The 26,764-nt window shown below is 42.8% G+C and overlaps 1 protein-coding gene across 6 annotated transcripts in view; it reads left to right on the plus strand.

Moving 5' to 3' along the window:
- Positions 1 to 8,683: 8,683 nt before the first annotated feature.
- Positions 8,684 to 26,764, plus strand: part of CF2H8orf76 (chromosome F2 C8orf76 homolog) — a 37,366-nt gene continuing 19,285 nt past the window's right edge. For 5 of the 6 annotated variants that reach the window (XR_015246910.1, XM_086695763.1, XM_025922913.2 and 2 more), the window contains exons 1-5: positions 8,684 to 8,852; positions 11,962 to 12,057; positions 12,796 to 12,939; positions 18,831 to 19,288; positions 23,161 to 23,293. Coding sequence is in view for 5 of the 6 variants with exons in the window: in XM_086695763.1 (XP_086551889.1) it covers positions 8,736 to 8,852; positions 11,962 to 12,057; positions 12,796 to 12,939; positions 18,831 to 19,288; positions 23,161 to 23,293 (948 nt within the window). In the remaining variant the exon portion in view is untranslated. Of the gene's footprint in view, positions 8,853 to 8,891; positions 9,259 to 11,961; positions 12,058 to 12,795; positions 12,940 to 18,830; positions 19,289 to 23,160; positions 23,294 to 26,764 lie in introns of those variants that run through there. The other variant, XM_086695761.1, reaches the window with a different exon arrangement.

Below are 26,764 nucleotides of genomic sequence, written 5' to 3' on the forward strand. Positions count from 1 at the left end.
ACTTATTTCATGTATCAAAATGTTTTCAAAGTTCATTCATGTTGCAGTATATATCAGAACTTTGTTCCTTTTTATGGCTGAATAATATATTTCAGTGTGTGTTGCAGGAGGGTAGGGGCAGTGTACCACAATTTTTTTTTTCTTCTAACAATACCTATAGCCCTCTGGTTTTGTTTTTTGTTTTATTTGAGTATAGTTGCCACACGATGTTACATTAGTTTAAGATATACAATATAGTGATTCAACAACTGTCAATTACATTTTGTTTATTCTGTTGATGGGTAGACACTTGGGTTGTCTCTTCTACCTTTTGGCTAGAAAAATGCTATACTAAACATTGGCATATAAGTATCTGAGTCTCTTTTCAGTTCTTTCAGATGTATATCTAGGGGTGGAATTACTGGATCAAAAAGTAATTCTATGTTTAATTTTTTGAGGAACCATCACACTTTTCCACAGTGACAAACTGTTTTACACAGTGCCTGTAACCATTTTACATTCCACCAGCAATGTACAAGGAACGGTTCCTGATTCTCCGTATCCTCACCAACACCTTTTATTTTCAGTTTTTTTAAATTATTATTACTGTATTAGTAGGTACGAAGTGGTATCTTGTGGTTTTGATTTGCCTTTCTCTAATGACTAATGATGTTCAGCATCTTTTATCTGGTTATTGACCATTTTTATATTTTCTTTGGAGAAATGTGTATTGGAATCTTTCTCCAGGTTTGTAATTGGGTTGCCTCCTGTTGAGTTTTAGGAGTTCTTTGTATATTCTAGGTGTTACACCCTTACCAGAGATATGATTTGCAAATACCATCGATTCTCATTATCCAGATTCTGTATGTAGAAACTTGACTACTCGCTAAAATTTATTTATAACCCCCAAATCAATATTCATGGCACTTTTGTGCTCATCCACACACATATGAATGGTGCTGAAACATTTGAGTTCCAATCTGCATGTTCCCAGGTGGGGTTAAATACAAAACAAAACAAAAAACAAAACAAACAAAAACGATGCTTTGCCTCTTGCCTCTTATTTCAGCTCTCAGAATCTAAAGCATCATCTATTTTGTAGTCTGTTAGTGCCACTTTTGAAGTATTTTTGTGTCTTTTGGTGGTGATTTCACTGTTTAAAATGACCCCTAAGGCGCCTGGGTGGCGCAGTCGGTTAAGCGTCCGACTTCAGCCAGGTCACGATCTCACGGTCCGTGAGTTCGAGCCCCGCGTCGGGCTCTGGGCTGATGGCTCAGAGCCTGGAGCCTGTTTCCGATTCTGTGTCTCCCTCTCTCTCTGCCCCTCGCCCGTTCATGCTCTGTCTCTCTCTGTCCCAAAAATAAATAAACGTTGAAAAAAAAAATTTAAAAAAAAAAAAAAAATAAAAAATAAAAAAAAATAAAATAAAATGACCCCTAAGTATAGTCCTGATATGCTGTCTAGTGTTTGTAAATGCAAGAAGTCTGTGAGGTGCCTTATGGAGAAAATACATGTTCGACAAGTTTTATTCAGGCATGAGTTATAGTGCTGTTGGCTGAGAGTTCAATGTTAATGAATTAACAATGTATATTAAATAAGGTGTCTTTAAACAAAAGCACATGAAACAAGGTTATGTATTGACCAGTTTATGAAAAGGTTATGATCAGAAGCTCCCAGGTTCTTACCCCTAGGAGCATTTGTTCAGTATTCACTAATTCAGTGTTCATGGTGACTTTATAGAACACAACTAACTTTTGTAGGAGAAACGAGAATTGCCTATATTTTCTCCCTTCTGTAGATTGTATTTTCACTTTCTTGATAGTGTCCTTTGATGCACAGAACATTTTCAGTTTTGGTGAAGTTCAGTTTATTATTGTTGTTGCTCATGCTTTTGATGTTGCTTAAGCCCCACATCGGGCATAAAGATTACCTAATAAGAAAAATTCCATTGCCAAATCCAAGGTCATGAAGATTTACTCCTACATTTTCTTCTAAGGGTTTTGTGGTTACAGCTCTTGTATTTAGGTCATTAATCCATTTTTTTAAATGATTATTTTTGAGAGAGAGAGAGGGAGGGGCACTGGGAACAGGGGACAGAGGATCCGAAAGGGGCTCTGTGCTGACAGCAGAGAGCCTAATGTGGGGCTCGAACTCACGAACTATGAGATCATGACCTGAACCAAAATCGGCTAGTAACTGACCGAGCCACCCAATCACCCTGATCATTAATCCATTTTGAGTAAATTTTTGTGTATGATGAGATAGAGGTTGAACTTCATTCTTTTGCATGTGGTAATCCAGTTATCCCAGCACCATCTGTTCAAACAACTATCTTTCCCTCATTGAATGGACTTAGCACCCTTGTCAAAAATCAGTTGGCTAGGGGCTCCTGGGTGGCTCAGTTGGTTAAGTACCTGACTCTTGATTTCAGCTCAGGTCATGATCTCCCAGTTCATGGGATTGAGCCCTGTGTTAGGCTCTGCACTGACAGCACGGAGCCTGCTTGGGCTTCACTCCCTCTCTTTGCCCCTCCTCCACTCATTTTTTTTTTTCTCTCTCTCTCTCTCTGAAAATAAACTTTAAAAAAATCAGTTGGCTGTATATGTGAAGGTTTATTTCTGGACTCTCACTTATATTCCCTTGGTCTGTATATCTATCCTTTTGCCCATGCCACACTATTTTGATTCTTTTAGATTTCCAGTAAGTTTTCAAATCAGGAGTGTGAGTCCTTAACTTTCTTCTTTTTCAAGATTGTTTTGTCTCTTTGGGGCGCCTTGCAATTCCAAATGAATTTGAGGATTGGCTTTTCCATTTCTGAAAAAGTTATTGGAAGTTTGAATTATGAACTATGGAAGCAATTATGCTGAATCTTTAGATTGTTTTGGGTAGTGTTGACATCTTAACAATATTATATATTCCTATCTATGAACATGAGATTCCTTTCCATTTATTTATGTCTTATTTAATTTCTTTCAGCAAGTTTTATACTTTTCAGTGTATAAGATATTCTTTTAGATGCCATTGTTATTGGAATTGCTTTTTAAAAATTTTTTTAAATGTTTATTTACTTTGGAGAAAGACAGAAAGAGCACAAGCAGGGGAGGGCAGAGAGGGGAGGGAAACACAGAATCTGAAGCAGGCTCCAGGCTCTGAGCTGTCAGCACAGAGTCCAACACGGGGCTCAAACCCCCAAACCATGAATGAGATCATGACCTGAGCCGAAGTCAGATGCTTAACTGAGCCACCCAGGGGCCCCTGGAATTGCTTCCTTAATTTGTTCTTCAGATTGTTTATTGCTGGTATATAGAAACAATTTTTTTTTAACTTTTATTTATTTATTTTGAGAAAGAGTGGGGAAGAGAGAGCACAAGCAGGGGAGGGGCAGAGAGAGAGGGAGAGAGACAATCCCAAGCAGGCTCTGCACCAGCAGCACAGAGCCCGACACAGGGCTCAAACTCACAAACCATGAGATCATGGCCTGGGCCGAAACCAAGAGTCAGACTGAGTCACCCAGGTGCTCCACAGAAACAACTAATTTTTGTTTGTTGATCTTGTAAACTGAAATTTTGCTGAATTCATTCATTAGCTCTAATAGTTTTCTTGTGGAATCTTCAGGATTTTCTATATATGGGATCATATCCTCCTTAAATAGTTATAGTTTTACTCTCTTTCAATTTGGATGCCTAGTGTTCTTTTTCTCATCTAATTACTCTGGCTAGAACTTCTAATACTGTGTTGAATAACCTGGTGAAAGAGGGCATCCTTGTCTTGTTCCTGATCATAAAGCTTTCAGTCTTGCCATCAAATATCATTATCTGGGGGTTTTTCATGAATGTCTTTTGTCATGTTGAGGAAGTTGTAGTCTTAGTGTTCTGACAGGTTTTATCGTAAGAGGGTGTTGGATTTTGTCAAAGGTCTTTTCTGGCGTCAGTTGGGATGATTGTTTGACTTTTTTCCCCTTCATTCTGTTAACATGATGTATTACATTGACTAATTTTCTTATGTTGAACCACTCTTGTATTCCTAGGATAAATCCCACTTGGTTATAGTGGGAGGGCCCTGGGAGGGGCTTTCCTGATGAAGGAAATGGTGAGCTGAGACCTGGGAGGGGCAGGGAAGGTTGCAGCATGAAGGAAAGACTTGGGGGGAGAGGCGGGGAGGCCCATTCTGGAGAGGACCAGCCTGGTTGCAGAGCAGGATTCAATTGAAGCAATGAGGTAGGGGAGGAATAAAACCTTTAGAGGTGATGGATGTGTTCATGACCTCGAGTAGAGGGAAAGTTTCACAGAATATATACTTAGGTCAAAATTCATTTTAAATGTGTGCAGTTAATTATCCAATACACCTCAATGAAGTTGTAGAAACAAAAACACTAAAAAATAAATACATACATAAAAGAGTATGAGTTGGTTTGGTAACAAACTGTAGATGGTTTTGAATGCTTGAGTAAGGATGTGTAGTTAGTAAGGTGTCAGGCTTTTTCAAAGCACCTCCAAGATCTCCATTGGGCCAGGAAGGAAAGTGGTAACCTCAGACATGCATCTCGGAGTGCTGGATAAAACTTTTCTCTGGCTTCACAGAACGTCTGGATTTCTGGGTAATTCCAAAAACAATTTGAGAACAACCGGTCTCCTCATCTTTGGTTGAAGCCTGTGGTCAAAGATAATATTTTGGTGTTCTGGACGGGAGTATCTTTGAGAGGTAGAAATAGAAATTGAGCAGGGCTCAAGACTGAGAGGGGTGTGGAGGTGTGTAATTTCTAAGTACAGTGAGAAAAGTCTTGTACTCTGGAAGCACCCCTGGGTCTGCAGAATGATGTATGCAAGAGGCTAGACCCTAGACCAGGGTTTCCAGACAAGACCAAAGCAAAGACCCCACACTGCCTGGCACAGTGACTGCAAATCCCACAGACTACACATATATGTCAAGTTTGCTCCCTGCCACCTCCCGGTCCCACAGCCACCCCTGAGCCACCAGCAGAGCACCAGAATCTTCAGCCTTCAGCTCTTTGAAACAGCGAGGGCTTCTCACTCTTTGGCCAGTAGGGTCTCTTGGCAGGTGACCTGGAATTGGACACATAGTGATGCTTCTGGGGGCTTGAATTGCCCAGGTTTCAGAGGTCATGTTGGAATATGCACAAGCAGGGCAGAGAAAGCCATTCTGCAGAGACACACAGAAAGAAATGAAGAGTCCCCAAGCCTCCAGAACATGAGGCAGGCAGAGGCAGCCAGTGACAGATTCAGTTCTCCAGGTCTTTCTGAAACCCTGCTATTTTGGTTTCGGGAGATAGTTCAGAACACAGACTTTGATGTCAGATAAAGTTGATTTTTAATCTGGTTTCTTTTACTCACTATCTGGGACTCTGGGCAAGTTACCTGTCAGGTCCTATTTCCTTGTCTACAAAAAATGGAAATAGTAATGTCTAATTCTGAGGGAGATATTTTGAGAGTTAATTACAAGGAAGTTAATAGAGTGTTCATAGCACAACCTAGTGCATAATAGATGCTCATAAATGTTGGCTCCTTCCCTCCCCCTCAGAAAGGACCCGACTATGTGACTGAGAACTGAGAAGTGGGCACCTGGGTGGTTCAGTCAGTTAAGTGTCCGACTTCAGCTCAGGTCATGATCCCGAGGTTCCTGAGTTCGAGCCTCGCATCATCTGTGCTACCGGCACAGAACCCACTTCGGATCCTCTGTCTCCCTTTCTCTTCCCCAACTTGCTCTCTTTAAACAATTAAACAAATTTTAAAAAGAAAAAAAAGCAAGCTGAGAAATGCTTCTGTCTGCTCCTTCTGCTATTTCCCGTCCATTCAACAAGCATTGATTGAGCAGCCCTGGGCCAAACCCTGTCTGAGGGCCGAGTTTCCAAGAGTGAAAAAGACACCATCTCTAACCTCCAACAGTCCACAGCGTCATAAATGCCACAACGGATAAAAGCATGGAGGAATTACAGGAAAGAGGAAGGACGGCTGCCTGGAGTAAGTGATCTCTACCTTGCAGTGGGGAACTGAATCACCCCCTCAGTCAAAAATCAGATTTTTATAAATAAAAATCTATAAAAACAGATTTTTATCGCAACCCACACAATCTTAAACTCTTGCAAAATTCCCTTTTACTCCCTAACAGTGCCTAACATCTGGCATTTCCTAAGTATGTAAATTGTATTTAATAGTTACAAAGTGTCCTTCTCTCTTCCTGGTTTACTCTCCTCTTTTTATTTATTTTTATTTTTTTCAAGTAGGCTCCACACCCAATGTGGGGCTTGAACGCACAACTCTGAGATCAACAGTCACGTGCTCTACCCACTGAGCTAGTCATGTGCCCCTCTCCTCTTTTTAAAAATGACATTATCCAGGGGCACCTGGCTGGCTCTGTCAGTAGAACATGTGACTCTTGATCTCAGAGTTGTGCGTTCAAGCCCCACGTTGAGGGTAGAGGTCACTTTAAAAAATTAAATTAAAAAAATCTTTACGGGGTGCCTGGGTGGCTCAGTCCGTTGAGTGTCCAACTCTTGATTTAGGCTCAGGTCATGATCCCAGAGTTCTGGGATCAAGCCCACTTTGGACTGGGAATCATAAAGCCCCCTGCTTACGATTCTCTCTCTCTCCCTCTGCGCATTCCCCTGTGCTCTCTCTTCTAAAAGATAAATAAATAAAAAAGACAGTATCCTAAATCCTCTCTATCAGTGAGGCAGTGGTTTAAAATTGGGGTCCAGATACTGAGTCCTCAATAGTGATAGGGGCCTTTGTGCTGTTTTCATTGTTAACAAAGGCCCGATGTTAATCATGTTTAACCTTTCACCAGGCCTTCTGCAGTCCCTCACTGCTACTTCTTTGCTTTCAACTAAAATCCTAACTCACAATGAGGCAATGCCAGTAGGCTCAGGCTGGACAGAGGCTTGTATTGGCTGTTATATAGGAACTTGGATTCAAATTTTTAAAGGAAAACAAAGCAATTACTAATTAACGCAGTTTTGTGTGCACAAATCCTCCACAACTTTGAGGAAAAATAACTGAAAGGGTTCTTAGTGGTGAAAATGCTGGAATCCCCTGCGCTCAGAAATCTTGAGTTCAAAGGGCAAAGAACTCTCTCTTACTCATAAGCAGCAATTCTGTGGCTTCTTTACCATTGCAGGAGAAGATTTAGCTCAGGTAGTTGTTGGGCCAGGAGGAGGCAGGGGCGGGATGGGGATGCGGGGGTGTGTGAAGTGGGGGCACAGAACCCAAGAGGATTGGGTGTGCCAAAACTAAATAGCCTTTAACAAGAAAAGGCTGAAAAAAATGATCTCTGCCTGCCTTTGCTTTGTTCTTACTTCGCTCCTGAAACAGGAATTTTGAATCAATGTGTATTACTCATTTGCTATCTGACAGGCAATTTACATGCATTATTTTAATCAATGCCCATTTGACAAACTGGATCACACTGCTAGTGAATAACTGAACCAGGATCATGGGCGCAGAGAAATCTGGTGTATGAGGCTGTTTCAACACTATGCTGTATTGCTTATTCTGCTAGAACAGGACTTATTAACATTAGGACAAATACGCTTACCTTTTTTAGACTCTCCATTGCCTCTGGATGATGATATTATGGGTATATTTTTTTCTGCTATTTTTCTATAATTTCTAAATTTTTCCTAATTAGTACTATAACATCTCTGATAAGAAAACATTTTCTTCTTCTTTTTTTTTTTTTAACAGCCCTTCTATGGATGAATACATCAGTAGCTAATGTCTGCAGCCTGTCCTGATAAAGCCTTCCACTCAAGGTTGCTGGATATATGGACTGACTCTAAATTTGAGGACTGATCAGCAGAGAGATGGATTTTGAAACCTTGGGGAGTAGATTAGGTTCCCCCAGGTTAAGTTTGTGGAATAGAAAATTGGGTTGAAGATAGAACCTTGTAAGACAAATGGTGGAAGAGGAACAGGTGAGTGGGGAGAAATAGGAAAACCAGGGAAAACCTGCTGTGTAATATGTCACAGTAATATTGAGCTGTAGCATATTGGCCGGTATTTTGTCAGTAATTTTGATTTTCTAGTCTCAAGGAGTATCTTGAAAGTATAAGAACTCTAGTAAATGTTAGTTTTATACTTCTGGGATTTGGTGTTTTTTCTCCAGATAAAATTAATGGTCCTTGATCGAGCATCCAGAGTAAACTTCTGTCCTCCATTCTATAAATGCGTGAATTACTCTGGTCTTTGTTATTGGTGGTGTCCCTTTTCTGGAAACATGGGGACTAGAGGTTCGTTTCTGTCTTTCCCAGCTCTTAGCCACGTAAAAATTGATCCTAAGCAACTTCTCTCTAAGCCCCAACAGCTTCATTTGCAAAGTGGGAATCATTGCGCCTTTCATAAGTTGTTAAGAGAGGATGTAAAGTGCAAAAACTGCTTAACACAGTGCCACAAATATCTTGAGTGGTGAAAAAAATACTACCTTTGAGTTTTAAAAAGCTACCTTGGAGCCTGCTTTTTGATGCGTGCAGATGAGGATCTCTGTCCATCTCCTGAAACGGATAAGTTAAACACTCCGTTCCCGACTTCGGTCAGTTTGTGAGTCAGATAAAAATCCTAGTTCCACCGGGACTCCATGCCAGCAGCGGGCCAATTCCCGCTTTGGGCCCCTCCTCCTCCAGAGACTACAAGCCCCAGCATGCCGCTCTCTGGCCTCTGGCGGCTCCGCCCCTTCCGCATTGGCCCGCACGTGGGCGCCGCTCTAGACTCCTCCTACTCCCGAAACGCGGCGGCTGGCGCGGGATGGAGACTGGGTGCTGGTTGCTGGGGGGCGAGTTCGAGGACTCGGTGTTCGAAGAGAGGCGGGAGCGGCGGCCTGGACTGCCGGCGTCCTATCGCGCCAAGCGCTGCGAGCCGCAGGTGAGAAGGCGGGGCCTGCTGGCCTCTGTCCGGGCCGCCTGCCTCGGCCTCCGCGGGTGCCAGGCGGGGAGCTCCTGGCAGCAGTAACGCCCTCCGCCTCGCCGGGCCGCCCCTCCCGCTGCGCTGCCCCTGTCCTCACGAGACCGGTGCGTTTCCCGAGCCCCACCGGTGGGCTCGGTCCGGCGGCCCCGCGCTGGCAGCGATTAACTCGTACCGGGCGTTTAGCGGGTCTCTCCAAAGGCTCGCTGACCTCACGTCGCCCCCTGCCCTGAAATCTTCAGGAACTCCGTGTGCCCACACTGATTGTGCAGCCGGGACCCTCAGAATCCGGTTCCCGCCCACTTTCCAAAACTGAACTCTTGGCCGCTCTGCAAACGGCGACGTCCCGCCCACCGGCCTGCCCATGGTCAGTGAATTCCTCCAGCCCGCGTCAGCCTCGCTCGCAGGGTCAAATCGCTCAATTATAGCCATTTCTTAGAGTGCACCTTGAATGCTGCCTCTTCCAGGAAGTCTTTTCTGATTTCCTCCTTCCAAGGAAATACGTTTGCCTTTGACTACTTTCCCCCTCCATTCAGTTTGTGTTACATCCCTTGTCAGGAGCGTCAAGCTCTTGGAGTGCTAAATGATCTCAGCAGAGTGGGTGCTTGACTTTGTGTCCTCTACAGTGCCTGGCAGTTTTTGTTCATAATAGCAACTCCGTGAATGTTTTGACTTCGTAGAATATTACTTTGTGTTACTCAATGGGTGTAAATCTCACCTCACGTATAAGAACTACTGTACTATTTATCAAAAACTTAACCTGTTCCCGGCACTGTGCTAGGTTCCTTTATATGTATTGTCTTCATTTTTCTTTGAAACCGTTGTAGAGATCTCAGGCGCTCAGTAATTACGGAAATATGTTTGTTTTATTTCACTTTCCCTTTCTCCTTATCTGTACATTCTTTCAGCGTTACCTGTAGTAGTTGATCGCAGTGTAGACTGAAAACAGGAACGGGCTTGGGAAGTCATAGTGGTGCAGCATCAAAAGCTACATACGAATAGTTATGAGATAGGATCCTGAATTCCAGCCTGGGCTTTACCACTTGCCTTTCAAGGTGTCGGTTCCTTTGTCATTTGGGGAAAATGGCATTTGCTGGCTCCCAGGGCTGTTGTGGAGTGAAGAGGGCGAGAGACCGGCAGGTGTGATGTGCTGTATGCTTAGAAAAGTCAAAACCAGGGGCGCCTGGGTGGCTCAGTCGGTTGAGCGTCCTACTTCAGCTCAGGTCACGATCTCGCGGTCCGTGAGTTCCAGCCCCGCGTCAGGCTCTGGGCTGATGGCTCGGAGCCTGGAGCCTGCTTCCGATTCTGTGTCTCCCTCTCTCTCTGCCCCTCGCCCATTCATGCTCTGTCTCTCTCGGTCTCAAAAATAAATAAACGTAAAAAAAAAAAAATTAAAAGAAAAAAAAAAGAAAAGTCAAAACCAAAAATCGCTGGTCTTTAGGACTTGTTTGGTACGTGATACTGCTTGTGAAGCCAGAAAGGCCTTCCTCAAGTCTTGTTGGTTTCTTTGGGTGTAACACCAGGAATTTGGGTTAGAGGATTTGTTGTCCCTGCTCAGGTTCGGTGTGGGACGGAGGTGGGCCGCATCCAGCGCTTCACCTCTTAGGGCCACCCTTGTTCACAGATCTCCCCTCCTTCCTCTCACCGGAAAAGGGTGTTTGAAGCCATCCCTGTTGTGAATTGTTGCAGGCCTGCAGGTTACGGGGGAGCATAAAGACAGTCATTTGAAAGCCAGTTTTTGCGTGATCGTTTCCCAGTGGGATCATGAAAATTGGATGAAGGTTTGCAGTGAGGCAGTTGGGATTGGCGCTGTGACTGGAGAGCAGCAGAGCGCAGAGGAATTGTGGGTTCAGTACACGGACTGTTGTTGACTTACGCAGTCCTCCGGGGACAACAGAAAAACAGCAGTTGCCAGCTTTCTTCGCTGTGATGGGTGAGGCTAAGGAGAGAAACGATTTTACTGAGATAATAGGAGGGCAAGGATACCCCGGGCAACTCTTTTAGAAATGGAACCAAGCAATTTGGACGTGATGGTAGAACCATCACAAATGCAGTTGGCGTTTTAATAGCACTTACCTGGGGATAGACTACATTCAGACTCGGTGTGTTTTTCTGTGAGGAAAAGGGAGGTTGAGTTACTGCTTTGGAGCTGGAGAAACTGGCATACAGACTGCTTTTTGTTACACCTGTTTTCTCATCTTCATGTTCATGATTCACTAACCAAAAATTCCCAGTTCACTTTCCTTCTTGTCCATAAGGTTTAAATCAGTAGAAAAGGGAATAAAATATGCCAGATGGACATTTACTCAGACTTCCTTTCTACAGGTCTTTGGCATTTGATTGCATGGAAACCTACTTTCAGCCTTAATTTCTGTCTCTTTTGGTTAGATTCTACCTTCTGCTTTTACAACATTTTTATGATAAGCACTATAAAGATAATTCTTCTTCCCTATGTCCTTTCCATAAAGAGTTGTCAATACCTGTTCTCACCACTCTAAATATGTCTCTACAGAGAAACATGTCAGCCTAAAGAAGCATTCAAGGGACACGTGGATGGCTCAGTCAACTTAAGCGTCTGACTCTTGATTTTGACTCAGGCCATGATCTCATGGTTTGTGAGTTCAAGCCTGGCGTAGGGCTCTGTGCTGACAGTGTGGAGCCAGCTTGGGATTCTCTCTCTTTCTCTCTCTCTATTTCTTTCTCTCAAAATAAGTAAATAAACTTAAAAACAACAACAACAACATTTGAACTGTCCTAATTAAAATGTAGCTTCCCAGGCACCACAACCCCACTTTGAAATGCTATAGATAGAACCAAATAGGCCTGTGCTTCTTTTTCAGTTGAGAGGTTCCATGTGATGAGTACGTTTGTTACTTATGATAAGTTTAATAAAAACTGAGCCATCACTAAAATCGTCGTTCTCGTCATAGGTTTTCCTGTGAGTCTCATCCTAAAAAAGGATCGTTTTTTGAGGTCTAATCAATAATATATGGGAAATTACTTCTACTTGAGTATGAGGTGGAAAAGTATCACTTAATTCTCTGTAATGTGCTATTTTCACAATTTCTAGTGGTTTTATGAAGAAACGGGGAGCAGTGATGAAGTTGAAGCTCTAACTCTGAAGAAATTCAAAGGGGACCTCGCCTACAGACGGCAAGAGTATCAGGTAGAATTGAACATATCTAAGGTTGCACTGCCTGAAATAGGTTCTTGTTCTATCAGTTATAGCATATCAGTTATGAGTGTGTTGTTTGTGAGGATGAATTTAGTCTTTTGTGGTAAGGGTCTGTAATCTCAGAATCCCAAATTTCTGTCCTTTTCTACATGGCTCTCTGCCATTTGTTTTGTTTCCTGTAACTACAATATAGGGATCTTCTTGGGATCCTTGCAGGTCTGTTTCCCCAGGCTGTGTGTCTCCTCATTCTGTGGGACCCTCTAGCACAGATGCCTCATGGGGTCAGAGGAGCAAAGCACCCCAAAATGTGTAAGAAAAAGAAAGAACTAACAGTTAGGTCCCAGCTTGCTTTACATATAAAATCTCATTTCTTCTTCACAAGAGTCCCTTTGTTATTTTGCTGATGAGAAAAAGAAGGCTATATAGCAAGTTAGTGGCAGAACCAGGATTCAAACCCTGGTCTGCTTGGCCCCAGAATGCTTTCCTACCATACGGTGATATTTTCCATGGTAGTAGGGGTTATATTCTCCAGCCATCTCTTTTCTACTTCTTAGAAAATAGTACTGACAAATGCTCAAGCCCCCCTTAGTTCATTGTAGAGTCCATTATAATATTACCTTCTGCCAAGAAAAAAATCATCCCTATAACTAAATCCTTTTTTCTACTATAGTTTCACCTCTTTTTTTCATCCCTTCTTTTCATTTCCTTTATTTAACAAATAATATGCAGAAAGCACTGCAAGAGTACTCGAGTGTCTCTGAAAAACTGCCATCTACAAATTTTGCCATGAAAAGGGATGTCCAGGAAGGCCAGGCGCGGTGTCTGGTTCACCTGGGAAGGCACACAGAAGCCCTGGAGATCGCTGCAAACTTGGTAAGTGGTTTCATTGCTTATTTTCCATTTGTTGTCCGCGGATTGTTGAATAGTTTATTTTCTAAAAAACAAAACAAAAAACAACTTCTTGCTTGCAGCAAAATCTGTGGGTTTGGATAAGTAGATGAAAATTGTCAATGGTGTAAGAACTTTATTATGATGAACAAACAGTTCAGAGCTCTAGACAATCACTTTCTTGTAATATTTTTTCTTTCCTGTGTTAGGCTCAAAATTCTTCATTGCCTGAAAATCTCATTTGTAAAGGTTTTACTCTTGTTAGGAGTAAATATTCAGAGTAGAGGGATCATCAGTGACTTTTTCTTCAGTTTTTTTTTTAGATTTTATTTCTCAAAATTTTTACAATGAACATGGATTACTTTTGTAAACAGGAAAAAAAAGTTACCAAAAAACCCCCAAAAAACCCTAAATATAAACTGAGCCAAGCTTAACATCCTTTTTTATTTTTATTTTTTCCAGCCTTTTAGAATCCCTTTTTAAGGGATAAAGAAAAGCAGTTATTTGCAGTTCTAGATTCTGCTTGTTTTTGTTTTCAGGTGATGGCATTTTTGGTTTACTTCTGTTTTGTGTGGGTGTGTAAATTTTATATGGGATTGGTCTAAGTTGACCAATCTTAAGTTTATAGATGGCCAGTTTACCTCCTCAGAGGGAATTAATGAGGCACTAGGGCACTGATCCTGAACCCTGTGGATCAAGCCAAACAGAGGTCAGCCTAAAGTATGCACGCAATTGAGCTCGTCTCTTCCATGTCATTAACTAAGAGAAGTCCCTAAATTTGCTTGCCGATGGGGTTCATTGCCTAGTACTTCAGCCTCTTGCGGTGAGAGGAAACCTTGAAAATTGTGTGTAGAATGTGGAAAACAGCTGTGTCTTGCTCTTCTCCTAAGTGTGGGTTAATTCTGAAGCTGGAAGGTAAAATTACCTCGTTGAGGAAGTAGACGGCACAGTGAACTTGGTGGAATTTAACAGTGTTCATTCTCGGTCTCCCGGGTCTACAAATTAACAACAGCTTTGGCCCTTTTAGTACTTTTTCTAGACATCAGTCACCCGTCCTTCATTCCTGTTCCTTACTCTCCTGTCACCTCTCTCTTCCTGACATCTGCACATCTCTGTTGTGCTCGTTGTCCCCGCCTAACCCACTGAAGGCAGTGGCGGTGGCTTTAGCGTCTGGGTTATTTTTGTGGTTCCCTCCAGCTTAGTTAGTCTGTTTCTGTGGCTCAGAGAAAGATCTGTTGCCAGTCAGCAGATGCAAGGTCTCCGGAGCTTGGGATGCTACCAGGCAGGGGGAGGGACCAGGCAGAAGACCTTCAGCTCCCCTGCCAGGACTTTGGGAACTATTCATCAGGCTTCTGGGCATCCTGTTGGGGAAGGAACCAGCAGTGCAGGCCGGGGGACTTACCCTTCCTTTGGGTCTCTTCACAGGATCTCAGTGGACCCTACCGATTTATATAGTTTCTCATTTCCTCGTACCTTGTATTTCATTTTTTAAATTTCTTCCCTATTTATAGACCCTTCTCTTTTGCTATTAACTCTGGTCTATTTCTGTTTGTGTCTTGGTGGCTGTTGTCCTTTCCTGTTCTGTAGGGGGACAGGCCAGAATACAGCATTGAACAAAGTAGACAGCTAGTTTTGGAGTGCCCATCAGGATATGAACATTTTATGCTCACAACTTTTTTTTTTAATGTTTATTTATTTTTGAGAGAGAGAGAGAGAAAGAGAGAGAGAATGTCAGAGCGCAAGCTGGGGAGGGGCAGAGAGAAAGGGAGACACAGAGTCTGAAGTCAGGCTCCAGGCTCTGAGCTGTCAACACAGAGCCCGACACAGGGCTCGAACTCACAAACCATGAGATCATGACCTGAGCCGAAGTTGGATGCTTAAGCAACTGAGCCACCCAGGCGCCCTTCATGCTCACAACTTCTAATTCACTTCTCTTCTTAATGATTTTTGGACAGAATTTGTAATGGATTTTATTTATATATTCTTATTTCTTATTTAAATAATTTAAACATTTTAGAATAGCTGATGTACTCATGTGATAAGCTGTGGTAAGGACATTGCTTTCTGATGGTAAATGACTCTTTTTAAAATTTATGCACTCTAAGAGACTGTTAAAAACTGAGAACAAACTGAGGGTTGATGGGGGGTGGGAGAGAGGGGAGGGTGGGTGATGGGTATTGAGGAGGGCACCTTTTGGGATGAGCACTGGGTGTTGTATGGAAACCAATTTGACAATAAATTTCATATATTAAAAAAAAAAAATTATGCACTCTTGGGCACCTGGGTGGCTTAGTCAGTTAAGTGTCCAACTTCGGCTCAGGTCATGACCTCACAACTTGGAGTTCGAGTATCATGTCAGGCTCTGTGCTGACAGTGCAGAGCTTGGAGCCTGCTTCCAATTCTGTGTCTCCCATTCTCTCTGCCCCTCCCCTGCTCATGCTATCTCTTTTTCAAAAATGACTAAACATTAAAAATAAATAAATAAATTTCTGCACTCTACAAACATGTATTTCAGTCCCACCCTGTGCCCGGCTCTAGGTTCAATGCTAAGGTGACAGATGGAGCATATAAATACCTTGTGCATATACTGTTTACCAAGTAAACACATGTCTGCTCTTGGAAAGTACCCTTGAGGCACCTGGGTGGCTTAGTCAGTTAAACATCCAACTCTTGATCCAGCTCAGGTCTTGATCTCAGGGTCGTGAGCTCAAGCCTTGCATTGGGCTCCATGCTGGGCATGAAGTCTACTTTAGATAAATAGAAAGAGAGAGGGAAAGGACCCTTTATTCTGTGACTTCTAGTGTGACTTGTAGCTCTGCTGCTTACTAGCTGGGTGACTTCAGGTAGGTTCTCTAACTTTTCTGTTGGGACTCAGTTGCCTCATCTATAAAATGGGGATAATAATGGAATCTATTTTAAAGGATCATCATGTGGGGCGCCTGGGTGGCTCATTCGGTTGAGCATCCGACTTTGGCTCAGGTCACGATCTCGCGGTTTGTGAGTTCGGGCCCCGCGTTGGGCTCTGTGCTGACAGCTCGGAGCCTGGAGCCCGCTTCGGATTCTGTGTCTCCTTCTCTCTCTGCCTCTCTCCTGTTCATACTCTGCCTCTCTCTGTCTCTCAAAAATAAATAAATGTTAAAAAAAAAAAATTTAAAGGATCATCATGAGGATTAAATGAGTAAAGCACTTAGAATAGTACCTGGTACATGTTAGGACTCAATAAATATTAACTGTCTTCATCATTATTGCATTTCAGAAGGAGTTGCATCATTCTGGAAAAATCACACAAAGTCATTTATTTTTATTTAATTAATTAGTTTAAAACAGGTTTCACGCCCAGGTGGGCCTGGGCAGCCCAGTCAGTAAACATCCAACTCTTGATTTCGGCTGAGATCATGATCTCGAGGTTTGTGAGATCAAGCCCTGAGTCGGGCTCCATGCTGAGTGTGGAGCTTGCTTGGGATCCTCTCTCTTACTGTGTGTATCTCTCTCTAAAAAAAAAAAAAAAAAAAAAAAATAGACTTTATACCCAGCTTGTATGGAGCCCAGTGTGGGGCTCAGGACCCTGAAATCAAGACCTGAGCTGACAGGGCACCTGAGTGGCTTAGTCAGTTAAGCGTCTGACTTCAGATCAGGTCACAATTTCATAGTTTGTGAGTTCAAGCCCCACATCGGGCTTTGTTCTGACAGCTCAGAGCCTGGAGTCTGCTTCGGATTCTGTGTCTCCCTCTCTCTTTGCCCCTCCCCTGCTTTCGCTCTCTCGTGTTCTCTCTCAAAAATAAATAAACATTAAAAAAAAAAAAAAAGGACCTGAGTTGAGATGAAAAGTTGGACACTTAACTGACTGAGCCACCCAGGTACCCCCATACAGTCATTTAAATGGAATTTAATTTCCAGAGAGTTATTTACTACCTGTGCTATAAAAACTCTCCCATCAAAATCATGGTTTGTATGTAACAGCCTCTACCCCAACATACATTCTTTTTTTTTTTTTTTTTAATTTTTTTTTTCAACATTTATTTATTTTTGGGACAGAGAGAGACAGAGCATGAACGGGGGAGGGGCAGAGAGAGAGGGAGACACAGAATCGGAAACAGGCTCCAGGCTCTGAGCCATCAGCCCAGAGCCCGACGTGGGGCTCGAACTCCCGGACCGCGAGATCGTGACCTGGCTGAAGTCGGACGCTTAACCGACTGCGCCACCCAGGCGCCCCCAACATACATTCTTAATATGAAATGTTATTAAACAGCATAAAGCACTTAGACTACTTGTAGAAGAAAAGTAGCTTCTCTTAAAGTCTCTTGCTCTCCTTATACATAGAAGACATGAAGACGTATTACTTAGTTAAACATCTGTTAGTTCCGAGGTGCTATGTTCTCTGTTAGGAATTCAGCATTGAACACTAAAACCTTTTGGGAGAGAAAAAAAAGAGTCAAAACAAAAACCAGACTCTTAATTATAGAGAACAATCTGATAGTTATCATCGGGGAGGGGTGGGCGATGGGTGAGATAGATGAAGGGGATTAAGGAATGCACTTGTGATGAGCACAGGGTGATGTACTCCTGAAACTAATACAACACTGTATGTTAACCAACTGGAATTAAAATAAAGCTTACAGTAAAAAAGGCAAAGAAAATTGTAGAAGTTTCTGAAGGAAAACTTTAGGAAAGAATTTTATGTGTGGTCAGGACTAAGGTTGAAATAGATGAGTTTTAAAAAGTGAAAAAAAAAATGGAACCTAATGTTTAGGAAGGACAGAATACTAAACAATGGTAATAAAACCAGATGTATTCTGTCATCGAGAAGGTGCAGTATCACTAAATAGGTTGCATGGAGCTTTATTTTCTATATTCTCACATAATGTGTAAATATTTGGAATCCTCCCGAAGCTTTCCCTCTCTGGCCTGTTTCTTCAGTCTGCATACTGGGTAGTTTTACTTGTATTTCTTGCTCAGTGTAATTCTTTGCAGGAGCTTGATCCGGAGGCTAGTAGGACCAGGTTTTCTTTAGACTTAAAGTTAACTGAAAGGTAATTTTAGTCTGCCATCTGCTCTTTATAGACTTTAACTTAGAAAAAGAAGCCTGTTTTCCCTAACCCACAGGGCTTTTGCCATATGGCATGTTAGGCAAGAGGTAGTAACTCTGGTTAAAGAGACTTGAAAAGGATTTTCTGATCAGAAGGAAACCAAGCAACCCCTTCTGGCCAAAAATAATTGACCTTCGTAATAGTTACCAGGGACGGCATTTGGATTCAATTATGACGCATCATGAAGCACTGAGAGCTTCAGGGCTATCCTGTTTAAGATGTCTAAGCCAAGTCAGATTTGGAAATGGAATCCATTCGAATCCTCAAGGAAATTACCATTTGGAGTTTTAGAAAGCCTGGAATATTAAAATGGAACCATTAGCCCAGGGTACAAAAAAGTTGGCTTGGGTCTTTCAGCTACCTGGCTGAAGACAATAAAGATTACAATAAAACTGGAAGATAAACTGACATTTATGTTTTTGATGCTGAATTTTGTCAGGACATTGTCCCGGGAATTACGTTATGGTTATGACAAGAATGTTTGGGAATTTCTCATGGTTATTGGTAGGTAGTATATGTTTCTCTACGTTTACAACTTCAAACTTCGTTCTCTCTCCTTCTGTAGCTGCTGAAAGATAATTCTGATTTACAACATATGCAACTTGGGTTTTTAGGCATCTCCATTTTCACATGGAAAAGATTCTGCTGTTTCAAGTTTTTAACTTTGGGGGCACCTGGCTGGCTCAGTCAGTGGAGCTTGTGGTTCGGGCCTCACATGGGGTGTAGAGATTACTTAAAAATAGAATGTTAAAAAAATAATAAAGTTTTTAACTTTTTTTTTCTCCCTAGGAAAATAAAGCAACTAATACAGACCATTTAACCACTGTGCTCTACCTCCAATTTGCTATTTGTTCAAGTCTGCAGAACTTGGAGAAAACAATCCTCTGCCTACAGAAACTGATTTCTTTGCATCCTTTTGATCCTTGGAACTGGGGCAAATTGGCGGAGGCTTACCTGAGTCTGGGGCCAGCTCTGTCAACATTGTGTGCGTCATCTCAAAAACAGAACAGTTTTACCTCCAGTGACAAAACCATCAAATCCTCCTTTACACACTCAGGAAAAGACTGTCTTTTGTGTTTTCCTGAAACGTTGCCTGAGAGCCCTGTGTTTTCTGTGGAAGCAAGCAGCAGTAATAACCAGAAGAATGAGAAAGCTATGAAAAATATTCAGAACTGTGTGGCAGAAAAGAGAGAAGCAGTGTTGCTAGAGACTCAGATGAAAGCGTGTGCCTCCTTTATACGAACCAGGTAAATGAAGAATAGATTAAACACCACATGGTACTAAGCCTAGAGTAAAGGTATTATTTTTTTAATTTTAAGCTTCAGAAAGTTCTAGGCGGGGCATTTGGTAGATTTTTGAGATTTTTTTCCTATAGTCTAGGTGAATCTTTTGAACTTGTCCTTTTAGTATGTAAGATTTAGATACAAACCTATATTTGCTCGAGAATATGATTTGTATCATTACTCAAGATAAAATGTGAAAGCTATAAAACAGTAAAATTAAGAAAAGAAAATTAAATGTATAAAACATTGACAAAGGGAAAGAGGTATTTTAAACCAGGAATTTTTCACCGGTAGGTTCCACAGAAATCTGCAGACAAAAAAATCTGCTCTTGTGTTTGAATCACTATTAATGATATGAATAAACAATATGTAACTCATTCTACAGAGAATTCCCATGGTTTAGGTACTCTGAACACTTTAAATCCATAGTAATAAGAGTTTAAGGGAAAGGGGAGCATACACTTTACCAATTCTGTAATTTATGAGAGAAACAGATTTGCTGAAGTCTCAAACGGTGCCAAAAAACAGAGTGGTGTGGTTGTTGTTGTTATTTTTAACTCTGGAGAATTCAAGAAATACTGATTAACAGTGAGGCTTACTGAGAAGTGTATCTGTTTGGCAGATTTTAAACTTTATTCAGCAGATTTATAGTCTTGACTATGTTACTTTTAATTCAGAAGTGCATTGCATGGCAGTGGTGTGCCAGGCACCTGCCTGAGTCTGGGCTCCTAAAGATTGTTAAAGAAAGAGGCCCTTTCTTTCCACCACTCGCTGTGTGCTGTGCTGAGGGAAACACTGTATCGTCAGTGACAGGTGGCACAGGCGCTGACGGGGTGTCAGTAGTGTGAGCAGAACCTCGCGGGCCAGCGACGGGAGCAGTTCGGTGTAGCAGGAAGAAGGAAGCCTTTGCAGGGGCAGTGACGCCTCTGCTGAATGTTTCTGGGCACCTCGGTCAGCTGTACAGAGAAATGGGTACCATGTGGTTCGCATACGCCGTTTCCCGTCCGTGCGCACCACTGCCCAGGGCGGGTGTTGGATTCCCACCCTGGAGACTAGGAGACTAACGTAGAATTCTGCCCAGAGTGGCACAGCTATGAAGTGCTGCCGTGACCTTGACCCAGGCCTCTGACCCCAGAGCTTGTGTTCTTTCCAGGGTATCTTGCCGACTCCGTGCAATATTCCCCAGCTGAGAAGAGGCACGCTGGGTAAAGAGAAAGAAAGGGGGGGGTCCATGGGGTGGAAGCACTGTGTGGCACAGTGTGGTCACGCGGTCTGCTGTGGTGACAGAGCATTGATGGTGGAGCCAGAGAGGCAGGTTGGAGACCGGGAGCCCGGGATGGCATAGTGAGGAGGAGGAGGAGGAGGAGGGGGGGGGTTGGGGGCAGAGCTCATTGTAAGGACCTAATAAATTGTTACTGAGTGAACGAATCTGGACTCCTCTACTTGTTAGCTGTCTGACCTCGCACAAATTAAACTCTCGAACCTCCGGTTTCTTCATCTTCACCTTCGTGGAGAAATGGGGAAATGCCTTCTTCGTTGTGAGAAGTGAGTGTCTGAAGGACTTGGTATAGTGCACACTGTGTGGTGAGCATTTGGTAAAGGTTGTACTTCTACTGGCATAAGATGTTAAATGTCATCTTAAAGAATTTGGTTCTTAAGCTGAAGGCCTGAGTAGTATTTGAAAGTTTTAAATGTCCCACGTGGTGTGACAAGAGCTGTGATTTCAAGAGCGAATCTGGTGGCTGGAGGATGTATTAGAAGAAGGAGTTGGGATCCTGGGATGCCATGAAGGAGCTGTGGCGTCATCAGTGGGTGGCAGTGAGGACCTGACCTGGGACAGTGCAGTGGTAAGAAGAGGAAATGAGCATCACTGCAGGAAGGAATAGACAGGACTTGGGGACCAGCTGAGGCTGTGGGAAAGACAGGGAGGGAAGAGGGGAGCGGAGGAGTCCAAGACGAGTCAAGACTCTACCTCGGGTAGTGGGTAGGTGGTGGCACCTTCTGCTGAGACATAACACACAGGAGGAAGAGCAGAGCAGACTGAGGGTGGAATTAAGATTTTGGTTTAATGTGCTGAGATTCAGGTGCCCGTAGGACACCCAACTGGAGCTTTTCACCAGGAGGAGTTGAGCTCAGAAGAAGGGAGCTAGAGATGAAGGAGATTAGCAACCGGATGATGGTGAGGAGTCAGGTCTGAACGCCTCTGAGGAGATTTGACACTGAGGAGGTCATTTGTGGCCTTTGAGAAGGCAGCTTCAGTAGTGATGGGTGACAAGGCAGATGGCAGAGGGCTAAACAAACATGACACGAAGGAGCGAACGTAAGTTGTGTTTTCGAGTACTTTCAGGCGCAAGAGGGAGAAAGCAAGTACATAAGAGATCAAAGGAGTCACAAATGTCCATGCTTCCAGAGGCCAGTTGGTACCGTAAGCAGGTTTGAGTGAGTCAGGGGAATGTCGGTCAAGGCATGCTCTTCACCACACTCTCCTGCTGCACCTACGTAAATGCTGTGGTGCTTTCCACGGGCTGCGAAATGTTATGGAATTGGCCTTGCCTTTCTTCTCCTCATTCACTAGTTTTCTTCTCTCTGGTCTAGCCACGGTGATCTCCAAGGTTTTCAAACATGTCAAGCTAATGCATGTGTCAGGGCTCCTTCCCCCAGATACTCTTGTGGCTGGCTCATTATTTGGGTCTTAGCTTGAGTGGTAACTCAGAAAAGCCTTCCTTCACTGCCTAAAATCGTCTTATTTATTTGTGATCTCTCGTCTTCCATTCCATGGAACGGGCACCTGTCCGTCTGTTGCGCTCACCAGTTTCTCCTAATGCTTAGAGTAGTGAGCGGTCCATTCTTTAAGACATGAAATGAACAAACAGGAGAGCTGAATGCTTCTGGGAATAGCAGTAGGGACCAGTCAGGCTTGAGGGGAACTGGAAAAGTCTACACATTCAATATTTAAAAAAAACAATGAAGTGGGGCGCCTGGGTGGCTCAGTGGAGCCTAGCTCTTGATTTTGGCTCAGGTCATGATCTCTCAGTTCGTGAGATCAGGCTCTGCTTTAGGCTCTGTGCTGACAGTGTAGAACCTGCTTGGGATTCTGTCTCTTTCTCTCTCTCTCTCTGTCTCTCTCTGCTCCTCCCCTGCTTGTGCTCTCTTTCTCTCAAAATAAGTAATAAACAAACATAAAAGCAATTTTTTAAAGAAGAGGAGATATGTTGTCTAAAAAATTTTAAATAAATAAATAAATAAATAAATAATAAAAAAACAATGAAGAGAAGGGGCCACGTGAAAGGACAGGAGGGAGGAGGAAAGAGAAGACCAGGTTATGATCATGATGGGAAAGTTAGCAGTGAGACAGTTGCAAAGTGGTCACCAGAGGCTCATCAGAGATTTGACCCTGCTTTGGGTAATTGAAGTACACTGGAGAATCTAATTAGTTCTTGAGGTCAAGTTGCTGTGGGTTCTGGGAGATTGAAGGGTCACAGAACACTGACTTCAAAGGAACACATCCCAGCACTTTGTGGGGAGGAGCCTTTGATTGGGAAGCTTGTCCTTTTCACTCCAAATTGTTTGTGCTTTCAATCACTTGACTCCTACAGGAAGCCCTTTGAGGTTTTGCTTTCTAAAGATTTCTTTGAGAAGCTTTAGTCTGTGAATTTTAGAAAAGATGACTCTCCAAGGCAGTTTGCTCAAGTAAGAAGCTTTAGGGATTCAAATGAAGGCGAGTGCATTCCAAGCCTGGTAGGACTCCCATCCGGCAGCATGCCTGTGCTCTCTGGGAACATTCCCTCACTGCTTTCCCTTACCTGTGCCCACACGTTGGGACTTCTGTTTTTCAGGCTTTTGCTTCAGCTCACCCAGTCTCAGCAAACCTCGTTTGCTTTGGAGAGGAATTTAAGGACTCAGCAGGAAATTGCAGATAAAATGAAAGAGTTCGGCTTCAAAGAAGACACTTTGCTGTTGATAGCTGAGGTGAGTGTTCGCATAAACCCCTAGGGCTTTATGTGAACCGAGGCATCAGAGGTATTTTTCCTGGCTCTGGTACCGTTTTTAAAAAAAACAGCCAAATCTCATCTACTAAAAGGACCCTTTCTCCCTGCTTTACATGCCGTTTGATCACTTAATCCCCGAAAGCGGCCTCTTCGTCATCTTTCTCCTGCAGCATGCTAGAAGCAAGGGCTCAGTTTCATTTTCTTGTTGGTGCTTGTTAGTACATGCCTGCCTGAACACCATAAATGCCCCCAAATTGTTTTTTGAGTGCTGTTTAAACGAATGAATACTGACATTCTTGCAGCATTTCAGCGCATTTTTACCTCCGTTTGTTCTCCTGACACTCTTAACGGCCTATGGGACAGGTGGAGCTGGGAGTGACACCTGTTGGGACAGGTTGGGACCTGCCTAAGGCCAGATTTTAAGCGGCAGAGCTAGACTGAAACCCATCCGGCTACAAGTCTATTTTCTTTCTGCTCCACCTTCCTACCACCTCGATGTTTGAGAAATTCAAATGTCAGGGTTGTTTTTTTTTTTTAACCTTCATTAGCTTTTTTAAAAATATGTTGAAATTTCTTAAGATAGAATTTGGAGATTATCTGTGTTTGTATTCAAGTTATTCACACTAGTTCCCTTTAGTATGAAATTGAAATTGACAGTTCGGGTATGTACCCTATGAAAGACCTTCTATCCATACCCATCCTAATGTTTTTCTTTCCAGAAACACTTACTGCATATCTAGATTGCCAGGCTCCCTCCTTCTCCAAGCTAAGCCCCAACTTGGACCCTGTTTTCCCTCTGGTGGGACCACGCCCCTCTATCTGTTCTCTCTGAGCCTTTTTCAACCTTTCCCCTTCCATGGGCCCTTTTCCTTGAGCCCACAGATGTGTGCGGACAGCCTGTCCCTCCTAAGTTTACTGTAGCCTTTCCTTGCTCTTTGTTTTCCTTCATCTTTCTGGGGTATTTGTACCTACTGACCACTCACTTTTTGTTCCCTCTTCTCTTTCCTTCCATAGGCCACACCAGTCTGGTTTTCTCCTGAATTCTTGATATTCCTCTGCCTCTTGGGACTTCTGGTTTCCTTTGTGTCTTAAGTAACAACATGCTCTGAGGTTCCACTTAGGTTCTCTCTCCTCTCTGCCTGTCTCCCACAGAAGTCCTAACCCCACTCACGGTTTTAGCTGTCACCTCCTGGTTGATTACCCTCCACTCTGTGTCCCTGGTCCCATCTTAAACACTCAGACTAGTTACCTACTGAGTATTAATCTGAAATTGCTGATATCCTCCTGTCATTTCAAGTACAAAGTGTCTAAAGTGGAGCTGCTCATCAAAACACTTTCCAGTCAGTCTTCTGTCAGTACCAAGCAGAGAGGAGTTGGAGAGAACCATGTCTGCGTTCTAGACTTCATTCTTTTCATCAGTCCTGTCTGTCATTCTTCTTTTACCCAGACCTGGGACCTCACCAGCTGTGGGCCTTGTCTTCTCCAGTCTCATCCCTAGGGGGCACTCAGCCCACCCTTCCTTCAGGTCACCTTTCATTTCTCTGGCACCGCCAGCACCCTCATCCTTGTCATCTCATGCTTGGCTCGCAGTGACCTCCTGGTTCATCCCTCCTCGCTTCCTCGCTTTCTCCCCTCAGATCTGTCTTAAACGTTGCTGCCACCAGGTTTATCTCACAGCATTGCTTCGAACGTGTTACCAGATGCCCAAAAACTAAAGTTGTCTCCACCATCACCTCAGAGGTCAGGTCTAATTTAGGCGCCTTCCAGAGAGTAGCCCCAAACTTAGGATCTAGTAATTCCTTACGCAGATCTCATACATCCTTTAGACTGATCTGCACATCTGACAAACTTGTCATGGGTTTTCTCATCTCCACCAATTTACTATATTCCCATCCTCAAAGACCCCACCGAAGTCCCGCATCCTCTAGGAAGCTTTCCCTGAATGTCCCTGTCTGTGGCAATGGCTCCCTCTGAGCTCAGGTAGAGTGAATCCTTGAATAGATAGCTCTTTGCCCCCCTCCCCCCCAAAAAAACCAAACAAGAATATATCTTATCTTTTCAACTAGGTTTTAGATTTCCTTGTAAGGAAAAATATAAGGCATCTTTACAAGATGTCTTAAACATCTTCATATTCTTTGCGGTGCTTGATGCATCTGTGGACTGAGTGGAATGGTCGTTCTCCATCTGCACAACGCATGAGAAGTATCTGTGGAGCTTTTTAAAAAAGACGAGTGTCTGGGCTCTCATTGGGATTATAATGTACATTTCACTACGTGCTCTTTTAATTTTACTTTGTGACATGAGTAGGATCCTCTGTCCTTAAATGTCCTTTCATTTCATACTTTTTTCTCCTTTTTAGAGTTGTTTTATTTGAATTAGGATCCATATAAGGTCCACAGACTATATGTGGTCTTCTGTCTCTTACGTCTCTTTCGTTCTGTAGTAGCTCCCCTTCTCTGCTTTGTTAAGATAAAAAAAAATACGTGACCCAAAATTTACCATCTTAATCATTGTTTAGTATACAATTCAGTACTTACATGCACAGTGTTGTGCAACCATCACCACTATTTCCAAAACTTTTTCGTCATTCCAAAGAGAAATTCTGTAACCATTCCCATTCCCCCTCCCTTCGACAGCTGGTGACCTCTAATCTACTTTCTGTGTCTATGATTTGCCTGTTCTAGATGTTTCAAATAGTGGAATCATATAATATTTGCCCTTTTATATCTGGCTTATTTCACTTAACATAATGTTTTCAAGGTTCATCCGTTCATAGCAGGTGTCAGAACTTCATTCCTTTTTGTGGCTGAATCATACTCCATTGTGTGCACATATGTGCCACGTTTTGTTTATCCGTTCAGCTGTTGATGGGCATTTGCATCATTTCCACCTTTTGGCTCTTGTGAATAATACTGCCATGAACATTGGCATACAAGTATCTGTTTGAGTTCCTGACTTAAAATCTTTTGGATATATACCCAGGAGTGGAATTTGCTAAGTCATGTGGTGATTCTGTGTTTAACTTTTTGAGGAACTGCCAAACTGTACTTTTCACTTTATATTCTGTTATTTTTACCTAACATTGTGACATAATCATGACCCCGTGTCTGTAAATACTGTTTGAGTATGTACTTTTTGATGGCCGGATGGTAGTCTAACTAGCTTTTGATGCGCTATCATTTATTTATTTAAGTCCTCTGGATTGAGCATTTTTAACAAATATCAAGTACCTATTTTAATAAGTCTTAGCAAAATAAATCATTGTATGTATTTGTCCCTTTTAGAATAGATTACTGGAAACAGAATCACTAGGCTAAAGTATGGTTTAAAGACTTGAAGCTCATTTCCAAATTGTGATTCAGAAAGGTTAGTTCACTTTATAGATCCTGTATGAGAAGACTGATTTCCCTTCTCCAGTCCTAGATACTAGGTTGCACCATGTGAGATTGTC

The sequence above is a fragment of the Puma concolor genome, chromosome F2, assembly GCF_028749965.1.
Source record: "Puma concolor isolate L17-30 chromosome F2, mPumCon1.1.hap2, whole genome shotgun sequence".
NCBI lineage: Eukaryota > Metazoa > Chordata > Mammalia > Carnivora > Felidae > Puma > Puma concolor.